The sequence below is a fragment of the Rhea pennata genome, chromosome 5, assembly GCF_028389875.1.
Source record: "Rhea pennata isolate bPtePen1 chromosome 5, bPtePen1.pri, whole genome shotgun sequence".
NCBI classification, from domain to species: domain Eukaryota; kingdom Metazoa; phylum Chordata; class Aves; order Rheiformes; family Rheidae; genus Rhea; species Rhea pennata.
In genome coordinates, this window is record NC_084667.1 from 63,516,655 (window position 1) to 63,534,189 (window position 17,535).

The 17,535-nt window shown below is 36.3% G+C and overlaps 1 protein-coding gene across 6 annotated transcripts in view; it reads right to left on the minus strand.

Annotated features, from left to right (window-relative positions):
- Positions 1 to 17,535, minus strand: part of SLC38A6 (solute carrier family 38 member 6) — a 40,276-nt gene that overhangs the window by 13,173 nt on the left and 9,568 nt on the right. For 4 of the 6 annotated variants that reach the window (XM_062577322.1, XM_062577321.1, XM_062577326.1 and 1 more), the window contains 3 exons: positions 7,024 to 7,105; positions 1,971 to 2,065; positions 1,442 to 1,500 (listed from right to left, as the gene is read on the minus strand). In XM_062577322.1, coding sequence (XP_062433306.1) covers positions 1,442 to 1,500; positions 1,971 to 2,065; positions 7,024 to 7,105 — 236 coding nt within the window. The remainder of the gene's footprint in view (positions 1 to 1,441; positions 1,501 to 1,970; positions 2,066 to 7,023; positions 7,106 to 17,535) is intronic. The other 2 variants (XM_062577324.1, XM_062577323.1) reach the window with 2 other exon arrangements.

Genomic DNA, 17,535 nt, shown 5'->3' on the forward strand with positions numbered 1-17,535 from the left:
ACACCTTCTACCAATGTTTTTTGCTACACAGAATCAGAATTAAACTCTACATCCAAACATCTTATAGCTTGACGGGTGTGTATGCAAGTCTTGTTTACACAGTTGCCTTTTCTGAGCCTAATACTATTTTTAAATGCATACACCCATTACAATGGATTAGAGATGTGTACACCTTTCCCTCAAATCTAGGGACTGAACTTATTTTAAAACTGTTGCAACTAGCTTCAGGCCAGACCTATTTAAGCATTATAATTAGCCTTTTTTCTTTTCTTTTCTTTTCTTTTTAAAGAGATATTTTAGGAGAGAGGTCAAAAGTTAAGGTAATTCATAAATATTAAACAAATTTCCATTAGCGCTGGAGAGGCTGTTGGCTGTTGCTGTTTCTCAATGCTATGCTGAGGAAGAATACTTCTCAAGGTCCTACAAACACCACAAGTCTCAAGGGATACCCCAGGGAGATGTTTTGACAGCTTTGAAGTTTGGTTTTATCACATGGTTTAGTTCCTAATGGATTGCCTTGGTCTCCTGGACAGCATGTTTGTTCAACTTGCCTTCAACTCTGTTTATCCCTTTGTAAAACAGGTATTAAATGCAAGTCAATGCAAGCCAGAATGACAGGAGAGAAGGGGAACATTTATCCAGGCTCTCAAACAAGACTCTTGTTTCTATACCTAGATGACAGAGTGTGAGTTGCTTGGTTGTACTACATATTACACATGTGCATTAACATACTTCTTTCCTGGAGGAAAAAAAAAAAGCAAAGGCAACTTAAAGGCAGATTTTTCCTCTTAGATCTGCCTAGCAGGTCTCACTTGTGATATTTGGAAACATCTACCTCACAGGGGCCTTGAGAGGGTGAATATCAGGGTCAAAAAACCCCATATGGCTTAGAGAAAAGAACTTTTCCTTTCAGCGGGAAAAAAGAATAAGGTCATCAACATATTAATGAATCTTGTAAACTGCCTTAATAAAGTTCTAGTTTTCTTTGCCTTTTTTTTTTGAACTCTGTCACTCCATCGTACATGTAAATTTAATTTATTTGGAATATATTAAATTTTCTTCTGTGCTAGTTACAGTAAGTAATAGTTAGAAGCTAAGAAAATAGAATTCCATTCCATTAGTACTAGGGAAACAAAAGTATACGTGCCAGTTCCCTTCACTGCACCGTCAGCAAAACAAAAATATTGCTACATTTACTAGTCCAAAATATAATTATTTTAAATCTTTTCACATGCTCAAAAGTTCATACACATTTTCATGCCTCAGCAAAAATTACAGTTATTTGTCCAAGCAAGTATATACTGAACTCAAAGAAAATTCTAAATTTTACATAAAACATAAGGGGGAGGGAGAAAAAGACAATTCATTTCAAAACAGGCTTATAAAAACATTTGAACAACAAGAAAAAAATAGATAAGCTGTATACTGATTTTTAACTTACCACAAGAGTAAAGTACACCATAAAGAAAAATGATAAACTACTTGTGTAGCCAAGAAAGCCTGTAAAATAACAGTAAAAATAAAAGAGAATTTATAAGGAAAGTGATCCTAATGTACAGCTAAAGCTTTACATTTTAGGCATGTTTTCTATTACAGTGCTTGGTATCTGGGGCTTAGGACTCAGAATAACAACATTCCAACTGCCTGTCACAGATCATTTATGTAGTTTTGTAGGGCAGAATTAGAACTGGCTTACCACTAATGGCATGCTGTAAGTAAATGCAGCTCTTTAATGTTCTGCTGTAAAGATTTTATTTTAGTATTGCAGACAAAATACTACTGCAACCCAAGTAATAGGTTAACTAGGCAGGGCTGGAAAGCAGAACATGCTAAAACAACTTAAGTAGTCCCCACCATCACCAGCCCCCTGCCAGTTGAAATAAATAAATAACCCATTAAGGTTTTAAAGTCTTCAGTTGTAATTACTACTAAAATAGAATAATACTTGCTTCTCTCTTTTAATTACTCACCAATTTTAGGAAGAAGTGCAAGAGGAAAAACAACGCAGACCGAAGTAATCAGTAGCAGCAGTCTCCCATCAAGGTACCAAGACCTGCTGGAAAAGCTATTTACGATTGATACAAAGTTCAAGAGTCCTAAAGAAGTATGTTCCCCTTTAAAACCCAGATCTTGGACAAATAACCACTAGGACAAGAACAACAACAAATAATTTCCAGGCTCACATGCTATTTATATGGATTTATATTCTCAGTTAGTTTATTGCGATACTAAAATAGAGTTCTCAGACAAGGAGGAAGCAGAGCACTGTCCCGTCACGAACCAGCATTACAAGCAATCTTCCACAGGCAAATGCCTGCATCGATCAGAGGGCTGATCTCAGGGAAGCCATTTCTCAACAGCGTAGTATGCAAATCCCTTCCTGCCTTTATTCAAAGCAACAAGCGGAGAGCAAGGATACTTCATACTCTACAGATTTCTTACAGAAGTGTTTCTATAGTATGCTACGTCTGTCCCGAACTGGGTTACTCTCCGAGTTGCATTTTTACATGACTGGAAGAAATAGTAATTTTAATCATCACTTGCTGCAGAATCTCCCCACCAGCTTATTTCTACTTGACCACAGTTCCACAGTTTTCAAGAGGTGCAAAGTGGAAAGCTAAGCTACCCAAAAGTCAACCTACTTCTTTCAAAACTCAGTTATGATTTCTAAACATTCTCATTTCCCCCTTTGCCCAAGTTTAATTTTATCTGTCATCACTGGGTCCTCGCAGTAGAAGAAGAAACCAAGTAAACCATCTTTCAAGTGATTCAAAATAGTATTTTTGCTATCAAAAAATGAAATAAGAAAGATCAGGGATCAAGAGATCTTTTTCTATCTTTAATTTTGCTCAAAGCGATCATTCATTCTTTGTATGTACATACTCACAAGAAGTAAAGGGCAAAGAGATAGAAATTGTAATGAAATATGCTAATAATATTTATACAAAAAATATACACATAAAAAAAGCATTGCAGAGCTATATAAAGTCTTAATGCAGTTAAAATTTATTTGAAGCGCCGAAATCTCATCCCTGAACAAAGGCAAATACAGATGTACAAGTTGTTAAGAAAGAGAATCATCTTGAGGGTGGCTCCCCCTAACTTGGAAATAACCATATCCTGTACTGATAAACATCTTGCACATCAGCCTCTGACTTTACTACCTATAAACACCTTGGCCTTTGACCTTCAAGTTTATTTAGTCCAGGATATGGTTAGCACCTAATAAACAGGCAGCACCTCAAGTCATCATAAGAAAAGTAGCATAACACCTGTGTTAAGGAAAAAATACCTTATACACTTATTAACTACTATCATACGTATCATGCACTTGCGACACTTGTTTAAAAAAGATATATATTATAGAAATGAATACAGAAATTTCGAGGCTGAGGGCATCTTTGCTCTACCAGAATCAAAGTGTCACTTCAGTGAAAATCTCTACATAAAAAATTTTTAAAATTTCTCAAAATACCACCCTTCAAAAAATGTACTGCTAGCCTAGATCTGCTACTGCTTCAGCTAAAAAGCAACTTTACCAGGATAAGCTGTTTGCATTATTATTGTTAATATCATTTCATCTTGTTCAACACAGTCCTCCAGCTATAAAAGCAGAAGTAAAAGGCATTTCACATTTACAGATCATTTCTTAAGGAAGATTTTTGTTCTTGTGTTCGTATTTGCAAAGCATACCTTGCTATATTTAATGTTCATATATTTTTAAACTGTCTGTCTGTCTTTCATGGTAGGTGTTAGTATTAGAAGCAACAGGAGAGCACGCAAATATATAAGGAATGCTGCACTCTGTGTGAGATTAGCTAAAATGCCTCAGATATGTATAGTGGGACCTCCAGTTTAAGTCATCTGATTCTGTCTAAGCATGCAGCAAATCCACAGTTTCCACTGCAGCTTGTGAGTTCAGCAGGCCAGATAAAAATGTTATTTTGGATATTCTCTTGTAAATGAAAAAAACACTAGTAGGAGGGATAGGGAGAAAAATTACAATGAGGTGATGTGAAACAGGAAAAAAAAATAATTTTGTTAAACTGTTTAATTTTTAATATATAAATTCTTTTATTTAAAAAGATCTCCAAAAATCAAAATAGTGGACCATCTACTGGTTATCCAAAAGTCCTTTTTTTCCCAAAAAATACTGTTGTAAAAATACTTATTTTTCAAATGCAGTATAAATGTTTTTGCATTTCCTTTAAAATCAGTTCAATCTGCAAATTTAATCCTATGTGATAGAAGTGTTCCAAATATGAAATGTGGAATATAAATCTTTGACTCTACCGAAAAACTCTAGCATGCAGACGTTCCTTGTCCCTCCCCCATATTTTAACTAAAAGCAGACATTCATGAATCGCTTTAATTTCACTCCTGAATGCAACAGGACAAGAGATTCATATGTTCTAAATCAGGATCTTACGCTCAGTCCATATCAATTATATAACACACAAGCAAGACAACTTAATTGCATCAATCATATCCTCCTGACAGGGTCATTAAATGTTAACAGAGGGCTCACAAATTACAACTTTTTAACACAATCCTCATTTGAAACTATGTTCATGTCATGTGGAATTCTTGTTACACAAGCTGATACAGCTCAACTTGCAATTAACAACTGTTTATATTGTATGTTTTTGTTTTTTAATAAAGACATGAAGATGTATTACACATTGGCTCTGATCCTTTCAAACACATACACACATGCTTACCTTTATCTATAAAAATAATTCAATATGCAAAACATTCTTTAAACATATTTCATAAAAGTATGTTTAGGAATAATACAGGTATATAAAATATTTTTCACAAATAGAATATATCAGAAGTGTGAGTTTAACTGCTTTTTAAGCTAAATTCCGCACCTAAAGGAAAGTGTATCAGATGCCATATTGACTTAACAAAAACAGAAGTCATATAACAACATCTGGAAAAAAGTGGCCTAGCTAAAACAGTTCAATCAAACTAGTCAATATTTATGTCCTTTACATAAATAAGTTGCTATTTAGGCATGACATTTGATTACATACTTGTGTGGAACTATCTCCTACAACTAAAAAACTCTGAAGAGTTATTTTAATATCTGTGAAGAAACATACATAAACAAAAGATTATGATCATGGCACTTAATATGAGAAAATGTATGAAATAAACATGTGGGCACACACAGAAAATCAGCTCTGCGTACACACCTGAAATACTGCTTGACCGCTGCCCTTGAAATATTTGCTGAAGTCAAGAATAGAGGAGTCAAATTGTGTCAGCTAAACATATATCAACAGAAGAACTCCCAGTGACAGAGGCAGAAACAGGACCAGACCCTGGCTGGCATCAAATCACTATTTTTTAGCTGAGATGTGGTTAGTATTCCTACGAACAATTTTAGCTCTTTGTAAATACAGGGCAACTGAACATCCACATCTCTGAAATTTCAGTGTCAGTTAAGGAAGAAGCTTGGGTGATGACAGTGCTAAGAGCACATTAGCAGTTACCAGAATACCTGATTTGTTGTCGCCACTTAAACCACTGTAACCTGACTGCCTATTCTCCAGCGTTCTCATTTCAAAACTCCACATTAGGACCTTGATAAATGGTAAAATCTAGTGGGAATATTATCAAATAGGTAGCTTAATAAATCGGTTGTTCGTATTATCTTTGTTAGATAGTATAATCCTTTGCCCAGTACTGTATACATGTAGATTCTGGGACCTCTAGATTCCACCATTATATGAATGCTCAAAATCTGTTTGTTTAGAAGATTGTTGTTGTTGTTGTGAAAAGTCGTTTTGCATCAGCAGAGCTGATATTTAAAAGAAAAAACAACAGTAGTAAGTGATGCTATATGATAAATATGGGGACAGAAACTGGAACATGCATCCAGCAAATACAGTAGCAGGTTCAATGCCACTCTGTATGGAGGGAGGAGTTAAAAGTAAAATCTCAAAGGAAAAGGTGTTAAGGTCTAAATGAAATGCTGATGACCAACAGCTGGAGAAGATGCCAAAACAGACTAAAAATGCTGTATCACATAAAACTTAAAAGTTTTTAAAAGCTCATACAAAATCCATATTATTGCAAGTGCAGGGAGGGGAGAAAGGTAGAAAGTAAGATTATCATCGCCCTTCATTTCTCTAAATTTTGGTTAGAAACCAGAAAAACTGCAAAGAAAAAATACAAATTGAACTTAGAGTACTGTTTAAAAAAAAAATAATTTCAAACTGAAAATACACACATAGCACTCGTGTCATACAAGTGTCACACAGCCTCAGACAGTTTCACCAAATTTCAATCCAGAGAAAACGCTCACGGTGGAGCTCAAAACATCTGAAAATATGGCTGCAAGATTGTGTTACGGCTGTTTTTTTTTTCCAAAGATACACTGTTATGAATGACAGTAGCATTATAACAATTTGAACAAGATATTTCAGTGCTGAAGCTGCAATGTTTGTCTTAGCACAGGCAAGATTTCTTGCAACAGTTCTGATAGAAATTGGAGGGATACACTCACTACATACAGCTTTATAGCTCAATTGCAAAGAATAATTTCTTTAATGGGAGCCAAGTTACGGAATTATAAACAAAGCCTGGAAACCTGGCATTTTTCCCAAGACAAGTCCAATTACTGGAGTAAGACAACAAAATATTTAAATTTAAATGCCTGTCCACTTTTGTACTGTGGTTTTGAAATATGTGAAGTGATAACACGACAGCAGTTTAAACGTTTCTCCTCCTCTCCCTTCTGTCCCCTCCCTGAGTCCGCCTTTTAAATTTTTACAGATGGGAGATTTCTTCAAATTGAGTTTGCTACACAGAAAGAACCAGGCTCTCGTGTGCATGTGCTGCAGAAGGCTTACACATGCCAAATACATTTTATATTCCAAGAGCTCCTGTAGATCACTGATTTTTTTAGTATGTGAGATCAGAGGGAAACGTCAGTACCCATCTTTTTCAACAGCCCTGAACCACTTCGTTCCTCAAAACAAATACAAAACATTTGAAGAATTTTTTCCTTACCCACTCTCGCTGTCTCCACTCAAGAACCCCGCAACAGCACCAGGAAGTTCAGATTTAACAATTAAAAGATAAGATGACATAGCTGCAAACATAAGCAGAACAGATTTAGGAGTGGAATACTGATATTTCTTGCTGTAACAATCAGCATGATTTAACCAGAGCAGTTAGGAAGAGAACATCACAGCTATTTAGCAGACCTCATGGCACCACAGACTTTTTTTTCCATATACTTCCTTTAAAAATAGCTGCAAATTCATGAAGATTACACTGATGTTAGCTAATGCCTGCAAACAGATTGTTATAACATGAGTCTGGAAACAAGGCAAACATAATACAAACAACTGAAAGTCAAAACAATACAAAATATAGGCCTACTATACACGTACTACCTGGGAACATGAATGCGAGAGCTAGAGACAGACTACATGGCTACAACACTTCTCTCCCTTCTTCCCCCTTTATAAGATTATTGGCAACGACAATGACAGTAAATCATATGATTTGTTTCCATCAAAAGAATAGATTTGATTTTTTCTTAAAATTCAGTTTTTATTGTTATTTAACTGTTATTGCACTAAATAAAAATATGACAAATTTAAACTCAAGAAAGACTTCTGAAGTTCTTTTTATCCTGCCAGGTATGGCCCTCAGAAGGTAAGAGGTGTATCAGTGACAGACCTCTGCTTCTCATGATAAACCCACCTCCAAGAAAACTCCAACAACAAAAATAAGTGCAAAACTATATGGGAACTGTGAAGAGAAATTCTGTTAGTTCTCTTATAAGAGTGATGACATGAAATTAAGCATTAATAATTCTATTCACGAAAAAGCAGTGATGCATACAAATAAATCCAAAAGTTACTTTCACTTTACCATTTTTCTCCTTTACGTTATAAAAGGATCAAAGGCATAAGAGTTGTTAGTGTTTTTTTTTATTATTATTCATACTAACCTGATACCTTCACATACTGTTTATGTCACCTTTTTTAAAAACATAAACAGCAAATATTTACGTATGATTTAAAGACCACTAGAGAATTACTCTAAACATCAAGCTTTACAACAGCTTCAACAAATATCAAAGTCTACATAGAACTATATTTCCATCCTTTAGAAGCAAATAATTTTAGTAATATCACTACAAAAGTTCAGTTACATAAAGCTTAAAGAAAATGCATACACTGTATGCAAATTTTATTTGTCTGTATTCACTAATTATTAGTATTTTACTGTTCTACAATTACTAATGCTTTAAAAAGAATAGCATAAACATTCATAAGGTAGGGCAGCAAACTTCCACAATCTGTTTTGAAGAACACTTTTTTTTTTTTTTTTTTTTTTTTTTTTTTTTTTTTTTAATGGAACATTTTGAGCCTTTAAAAATGTATGGACTTAGACACTACAGTACTACTGCACTTAATGTTAAATTTTGTAAAAAGGGAATGTGGTCTCTATAAAGAAAGTGAATTGTTCTAATATAAAGTGACATCTACCTACAGCAACGTTAAATTAAAAGCATTTGTTAGGTCACTAAATAAGGAAATATTCACTTCTTTTTAATTAAGAGCACCTATTTTTCCAATCTTGAACGGTATTTCCCTGTTGATACGTAGCTGCTGCTCCTGCTTGGTGAGATATTTATTAGGTGCCCTAATTTTACTCTATTTGCATACAGGGGAAGGTACATTCACTACTACATATCCTTACAGCATACATATTTCTAGATAACCAGAATTTATGTAAGAAAATTAATAAAATTTCTCATGCTAAGCTACAGATGGATGCATATTTCATCCCAAGCAAAGGCCAATTAAAAAATGAGCGAAAAAAGTGGAAAATTCCACTGCAGTATAATTCAACCTTATTTATCCATTAGTCCTCTTACTTGCATTATGCAATTTTTTGTACACATGCAGTTCAGAGTTTTCATACGTTTATCATTCAGAAAGATTTTTAAAATTATTCTTCTGCAGCCTCAGCTCCTGAAAGCTTCAAATTAATTTCAAGATCAGATTTCCTCCTAATACACAATCTGTCACTCTTCTCTTGCATTCCCACTAGCCTCTGGCTAATCATTTGATCACTTATCCTTTGTTGTGTGCTTACTCTTTGTTTTTAAGAGAGGAGTCCTATTTCACTGAATTCCACTCCTAAGTAGGGAGCCAATCATGCACCAAGAAACTTGCACATGCTAAACATTTGTACCCATCTCCCCTTCTCTGGGCATATGGGAAACAACCTCACATAGTACTTTTTTTTTTTTTTTTTTTTGTAGTTTACATTCTCCTGTTTATTCTAGAAGATGAAGAAAACGAGTAATAAATACAGAATTTTTCTTTATATACCAATGCTTAAAAGAGGCATGAATCTCTCACACAGACCTGTGCAGGACACCCATGCTAAATTCAGAGTTTAATAAGTCAAATCCTGCTTCTTTTTCATTTGCAAATACAGTTGTACTTCTCACAAACAACAGCTCCTTGCAGCTTTACTTAGTGTGCAATTAAGAGACATTACCCACTGCATGATCCTGCAAAATAGTACAAAGTGAGTGAAGAATGTTATTTGTGGGGGTTTTTTTGTTTGTTTGTTTTAAGTTGAAACCGGAATAGTGAGGTGTCTTGAAAATGGACGCAAGACTCAGAAGGATTATTATCTCAAGTAGGAATGAAGTACACACAGTATGACAGAGAATGTGTCTCTGGCTCCAAATAGGAAACTTTACACAGCTTTCTTGATGCCTGGCATGACCAAAGGCATGTCAAGTTATCCTGTAAAAAACTGTCAGCTATCCTTAGAGGTCTTAGTGTATAATGAAAGGAAGAGCTTACATATTACAAGGCTAAACTGTGACACAAGTGAACATATCAAAAAGAATACCTCATGTTTTCATTTATTAATCTGTGAAGTATTACTTGAAAAATAATTGTAATATTTTAATGTCAAACTTTTAAAGCACGTTTTATCACATATGAAAGTTACACTAATGGTTGGTCACTTAGCGTTAGATGTCAAGCATTCAAAAAACTAGCTAATGTCAAAAGTAACGCTCTCTTTGCGGTCAGAGTTCACTCCCCTTACACGCACCTAGTACAAGAAAGCAGAGAAGCATCATCTAGCAAGACACAGTAGGTAATATAATAGAGCTTATTGCTATTGCACCCTAGTCCCATTGCTTAAATACAAAAAGAATAATGTTTTCTTCATGCTGCCTTCTGCAATTAGTCACCTATCTTTAGTACAGAACGAGACAGGTTTCTTGCAGGACAAGTGACACAATGACATGATTTGAAGCTTTAGCAATATGCATATGCAACAAATGCTGAACTACAACTACACGAGCAACTTTAACAGGGGACTTTCCTAATTTTTAAGCCCCAGCTTTGCGTATTTAATGTTATTTTAAAGTAAGTACTAAGAATTGCTTGATGAAGAACTAAGATCTGAACTTAATAGCCCTAGTCCCTGAAATGCCATAAAACAGCATTCAGCAGAAATCAAAACAATGCTATTATTCAATTATTCAATAGGCTCACCACTTTCTTGAAAGCAGCAAGGAACTACATTCTGAAAATACAGACCATTTTACCATGCTCTGAAAAGTTGAAATTGGCTGTCTGACAGAAAAGAAAATGTTTTGTAAATGAAGAGTACTGGTATTACACTTTCATTATTACATTTTAACCTGTTATGACACTACCAGATATGACTCATTTTAAATATACATGTATTATTCAGAACATCCCTATTGTGCTATAATATTATTTTACACTGACCATATGGGACCATATCTGAAAAACTATTAGTTGCTAGAGGAAAAAGAAACCAAGGTTGTTTTAAAAATAGCTCAAAAAATCATTCTATCTTTTGAGGTAGCTCAATCTTAAACCAAATATGTGACTGGCTTGTTGGTTACAAAAGCAAGAAGTGTAGATTTTCCTTAATATCCGACCCAAAAAAGAGCAGTTGCTAAAGTCCACAGCAATGATGCTAGAGAACATATGTTTATACACGAATTAAATGTACATGATTTATTCTTTCCCTAGAAAATGCCTGGTCATGAACCCCTTCAAATCATTTCATCAAAGGGACTGAATTCTGTTCTTCTGGTTAGTTTTTCCCGATCTACCACTTTGGCTGATCATATTAGATCAATATGACAATGGCTTGCATTATCAAGCACTACGCAAAAGTGGGACCAAGCTGCCCTCCAAGCTTCGTGTAGGAGAAGGTGAGGGGCAAGTGGGAAAAAATAGAAAAAGAAGAAGGACGCTGACTTGAGAGCTGGAACAAGTCGGCAGTAGTCTTGGCATGTGGCTGTGGGTTATACCAGGTAAGAAAGAAAAAAAATCCTCACAAATATCTGTGCATAATTGAGACAAATGAAAATATTTACCACTGTTTACCTCAGTAGAAGAATCTAGTCAGTAAGATCCTCATTTTTGCCAAAACATTGAAAAAATTAGATATTAGGAGATAGAAACAGTACTGGAATAAACACTACCGATTCTTACTCACTCCAGTTTAACTGAACTACATCTTTTATAGCAACTTAAGTGACAAATCCATTTAGGCTTATGTCTTTCCTTTGCTGGTATGGAGGTAGTTTAAATTTGAATCTGTCCTGATCCAAGGTATGTGACAAAGTGAAAAATGAAAGCAAGGAAGGATTTCTAGAATGAAAGCGAAACTAGGGAGCAGAATATTGGATTTTTGGCAAGCTCATTTTTTCTGCCAAGAAATTAGACTGAAATAGAAAGATGGGAAGTATTTCAGTATCTCATCTAGCTCCTACTAAGTAATTCAAAACTGCAAAAACATCAGGAATGATGCATGAATGCCACTGAAAACCATCAAGTATTTTGGCCCTCACATCATATGTCCTTAAGAGTCATGCTCATTTGTTTTCATTTTGTAACAAATCCACCACACACAATTTTAAGGACTCCCACAATCGCTTGATACATTGGTTTTATATTTCCTCTTACCAGAAGCTTAAAAATTGACAAGATTTGAGGTCTTTCTTTTACACACACAGACTAGAGTGTGCTAGAGGAGATATAGTGGTTGTTCATACGGGGAAGTTATGACAATATAAAAAGCCTGTCAACTTTTAGGCCATTTTTCACTTAATAGACCCTCATCATGATGAATTTCCTCTCCCTTTCAAGTTTAGCTTTTAGCTGAATTATTTGGAAACTTAAGTTAAGCTTTTTAAAAAAAACAAACCAAAAAAACTCCCAAAACGATTTTTATCCCACAGGGGCAGATTTATTTTGGTAAAACTTCATTAGTATAATTGTATTTCAATAATACTGGCCTAACTTGTGCAAGTGTTACCCACATAGCTCCAAATATATTAAACTCTGCAGAATATCTGTAGGGAGTATTTTCGTTTTGTTTTGAAAGCAGGCTTACTCTTTACAGTATCAAACCTTTCCAAAAACAATTCTCTGCAATACAAATAAACAACATCATTGGTCATCAAGTTGCTAAATTAGCACAGGAGCTGACAAACCTGCCCTTAATTAAGGCAGCTCTGCACTAGAAATCTTCATTTTAAACCAGTGAGGATAATTAGGCTTTCAGGTCAAAAGTAAACTGCATTATGAAAACAAACATTCAGGTTTGCTTGAAAACCTGATTAGATCTCCTGTACTTAGTGGAAGCTCAGTGATTTCTTAAAAGATTAAGCATACAGTTATCAGCATGTAATGTATTATGTTTTATTCTTCCATGATTTGCACCATTCATTTATTTCCAAATTTGGTAGAGTACTGCAGTGTGATTAAAGACGGGTATTCCCCTCTCCATTCTCTCAAAATAAATATGTTCAAATTTGAGACAAGCTTTGCAAATACTTTTTGAAATATTCAATATTCAGAATTAGAGAATTTTGAAGAAAAATTAAAAACTAATTTGCAAAGTAAAAATGCCTAATTAACTAGATAATATAAAAAGTATTTTCTAAGATATAAGAAAAAAAATGTATTAAGAATGAGCTTGTTTGTGCACACACAGCACCTGCGAGCGCAGCCGCGCAGAGAGCATACGCGCATCCACGTACGCCAACTGGGGATTACGGATGTCGTTAGGAAGCTCGTAAAAAAGGAAACCCCGCAGGTAAAGCAGCCGGCCCGTCCCCAGCAGGGCCAGGAGCGCTCGGCGCGGCGACCGCGGCGCCCGGCCCGGCCCGGCCCGGCCCGGCCCGGCCCGGCCACCAGGTGGCGATGCGAGCGCACGGCTGCACCCGCTCCGCTCCGCCCGCCCCCACCGCGGAGAGAAACACCGATGTTATACTGACACACGTGTATGTGTTTTATATATAATATAGAAAATTCGTATTTAATATATATTTCCAATGGTTACACTTGTTTATTTACTTCGGAAAAGATGTCAAATGTGAACTACCCTGATTAAAACAGAGTAATAAAGCGTGGCTGAAGAGAACTGAATCTCCTCTCACTCACGAGCATCTATTCGCTCTCTACAGCATCCAGGCAGACCAGACAGCTTGAGGATAAAACCCTGCCTGAGGGATACGGAACAACCCCTCCCTCCCTCCCTCACCATTGCGAAGCAGCAAGTTTTCCACCCTTCTGAGCACGTTAACTGCAGAATATTGAAACGAAATCTGGGAGAAACACTTACAGAAGTTTTACATAATTAAACTGTATTTGCATTTGAAAGTTTACAGTTCTTCGTAGAGCAAAGATATTACTTTGATAGATATCTGGAAAACTTAGGGAAGCTGCAGAGAGGCGGCACTGGTCATTTGGCTAGAAGCCAAAACAGGCAAACGCTCATAGGGCCCTTTAACACGGGAATTCCTGTATCTCAGCCTATTTGGAAAAAGGCTGCAAAACAGATTGCTCCAAGAACTCCTTGTAGAGACCACCTATGTTATACAGCTGTACTGCATGTTCTATCTTTGCACTTAATCCCACTGCTAATACATTTTTAAATATTTAAATTCATGTTCTCAGCAGTTTTAATTTATGTTTCTGCGCATCAGAACTACCAGGCCCTCTGTGGCCAGCTGAATCTCCCTACAGCAACAACCTTCAGCTAATACTGGAGAAGTACGCTGTAAAACTCTGCATACTTCCTGCTAGACCTCAAAGCTGAAGATTTGTTAGTGTTGGCAAAAGACTGTGAGCTGCTCTTGTGCAATACTTTATTGTGTTTGTCTCCATTTTCCACAAGCCTTGCTAAAATAATTTTTTCTCCAACTTCATTACGTATGTTTTGAGATTTCTACCGACTCTCTCAAACGCACTGGTGCAGATAGTCCTCATTTTCAGTCAGATGAGCAGAGAGGACAATTCCAGGAGGAGATAATTCTCAGCTTCTCTCATCTCTGTCAGAAAGTATCCACAACCCTTGCAGAATTTCCCTGCCTGCAGGAAGGGAAGGGCTGCGAGATGCAAAGCCACAGCTTGGCCCACAGTGCCTCATCTATCACTTCCTAGAAGCACAAAGCTATTAAAACAATAGCCACGACTCCGACCAGCTCCCGTCGCTCCTGGGACGGATTACATAAAACAGGGAGTAGAGCCACGTAACTGTTTTTCATGGCAGCCTCCCCAGCTCCTTCTATGCCTCCAGACACACAAACTCACTGAGGGCCCTCTCGGATTCTAGGAGGCCTGCGAAAAGATCAGAAACCCTTTAAAGTCATCTTCTGCACAGCAGGCAAGAAATGCACACTTGCCAGGATACCCCACCTAGGACCTGGGGTGAAAAGAAAGGGGATGGAGGAGCAGATGAGCAAAATTGTGGTCTGGTACAGTCCAACCGGGGAGCTCCCGTTTGTGTCCAGTTTGCAACCCCATAGTCACACTAACCAATTCTTGGAACGGAAAGACAGTTCACATAACTGACTACTAAATAACTACTAGTTGTTTAGATTAAAGGACTACTGGATCAGGCCTAAATACTGACAAACAGAACATTTAATTCTGGCCCATTCAACAACAATCCCATTCAACCTCTTGATTTCATTTTAACAGACATCTATACTGCAAGAACAAATACATATACCTAGCTTTCCTTATGTCAGTATTTTAACAGCTTTATTTTCAATATTTAATCACTCTTCAGAATTTATAGAAATTCTTAGCTTAGAGTCTTCAAATCACAGTATTTTCAGATGACCTTAACTTGCATTAGTTTTGCAATATCTAAATGCATTATCTCAATGTAAACTCAGTTAACCCATGACATTTAAGTGGATTTTGGTACCGGACTGGTATCACTTTGTTAAACATAACAGTCTTCCAACAGAAAATTTAAAATCTGCATGAAATTTGAGCAATCAAGTTAGAGATACAGGTTCAAATTCCAAGCAATGTACTCAGGCTCCAATTTTCTTTAATAACTCTCTTAAGTCTCATTTATAAAGAACAGAGGTATTTTGAGATTCATCCCAAATTTCACCAACCAGCCCCTTCCTGTAGCTGTACAGAAAACAATTTCTTTTTTTCTCTGGGTACGTTTCTCTTAGTAAAATCAACTCCCTTATCTACACAAATCACTCAATGTAGTTAATTAGGACGTCAGACTCAAATTTGCACTTTATTTTTTCTTTTTAAAAACAGAGAGGTAAATGATGATATAAATGAAAACATAACTATATTAAAAGTTATAAAAAGCTCTCTCCACCACAAATGAATGTAAATCACTTCCGTACTTTAATTATTTTTAGAAATGATTCAAACTAGATTTTAGAAAAGCCTTGACTAGATACTAATAGTGACGACAACTCTAGTGAAGTTGCTTATTTTAATCACAAACCATCATTCATTATCCCCATACTCTCCAATCACTTTTGAAATAAGATACCATATGATGCAATGTGCCCAGGTCTGATGAGGGAGGAGGTAACAGAAAACAATTTTATTTTTAGCTTTACGCTGAAATTAAAGATGTTTACAAGCTCTGGAAGTCTGCCCAACAGGCACAGTACTGCTGGTTCCCTCAAATGGACATAAAAACAAAAAGAGGGGAACATCTAAGTGCACTAAAGGGCAGAACTAGTTTTATACTTAATTCCAGCATGGCTCCTATTCAAGACAAAATTTCACCTCCCCCATTTAAAATCTGTAGAAGGAGCCAGAAAGACAGGAAAATTTCCCTTTTTTTCCCCCCTACACGTTTCTTTAAGAATCAAGGCTGGATGAAAGATGAAGAGAGGGCTCTTGATCCCTCCTATTTCAAGAGCCCATTAGACTGCAGTAAAGTCATCTTCATGGATGACTCCTGACACAATGCTGCTCTGCAAACTTGGATTGCAGCATCACAGGACTCTGCCAAAGTGCAAGAGGCAGTTGTTAATGAGAGAAATAACACAGCTGGGAGTTCTGCTCCCAAACAGAAATCTAAATACTGAACAGAAGCTGTGACAGTTTTTTGCAATGATAGCACAATACATCTTCTGTACGGAGGAAGGTGCCCAGAAGGCTGCGCTTGCAACCCTTGTTTTCACAGATCACCCCTTCTGACAGGGCAGGGCTTGTTTTGGGTTAGTAGCACCAACTGATTCAGAGAAAAGTCTTATTTCTCTTTTGTTTGAAACCGAGTAATCTTTGTAAGCAACTGAATGTACAAGGTATATGAAACACTACTGTTCTCTTACATGTAAGATACTGACATTGCAATTAGAAACCCAAGTTTCAACCCAAGCTGAAAGATTTGAAAGCTTCTATCAAAATAAGGGCACCTAAAAACATTTGAAAGAAGTTTCAGCTTGCTAAAGTGACTTCTTGAATTAACTATCTAAATGGAAAGCCGCCGGTTGGTAAATCGGGCCCAGGTTGCTGGCAAAGCAGTCCACTGCCTAAGACGGAATAAGTAGTTTGATAATATCCAGCATGCAATAGTTTGGACCTCTAGAATTACTGAGATGAATTTTATTCATAATGACACACAGGGAAGGTTATGAACTGCCATGAAGAAGAAATGAGAGTCATATTTCCTTTGACCACAGAATCTTGTACAAGATCCCACAGTCTCCAGAACCTGTGCTGTATATCCCTTCCTTGCCTAGCACTGTTTATTTAGAGGTTCACTCAAATGGGAAAGGAAATTAAAAAATTTGTTCATTGCTACAGAACATCCTCTAAAACTTGTATGAATAAATAATCCTTAATCCTGGAATTAACATATTCACTCCTGCCTGAAATTAATATTCAGGTTTTTTTATAGTCATTTAAATGAAGTATTCTTTATTACTAGAGCTTTTAATACCCGGCAGGATACTAGTTTTATCAGAAAAGCAGTTACTTGAGCTAGTCCTAGGTTCATAGGTAGTGACAAACAGCAAGAATCATTGAATTGTCTGGATTTTATAGTCCAAATTCTAAAGGAGAGAATAGCAGAACTGGAATGTTGTTCACTGTCATTGGCAAGGAACAGTCGTATTTCCCCTCCCTCCCCCCCCCTTTTTTCCCCTCTCTCCACATGATTCCCTCATCTAAAAGAAAGAATCTAACACATTTAAAGGAAGTACCC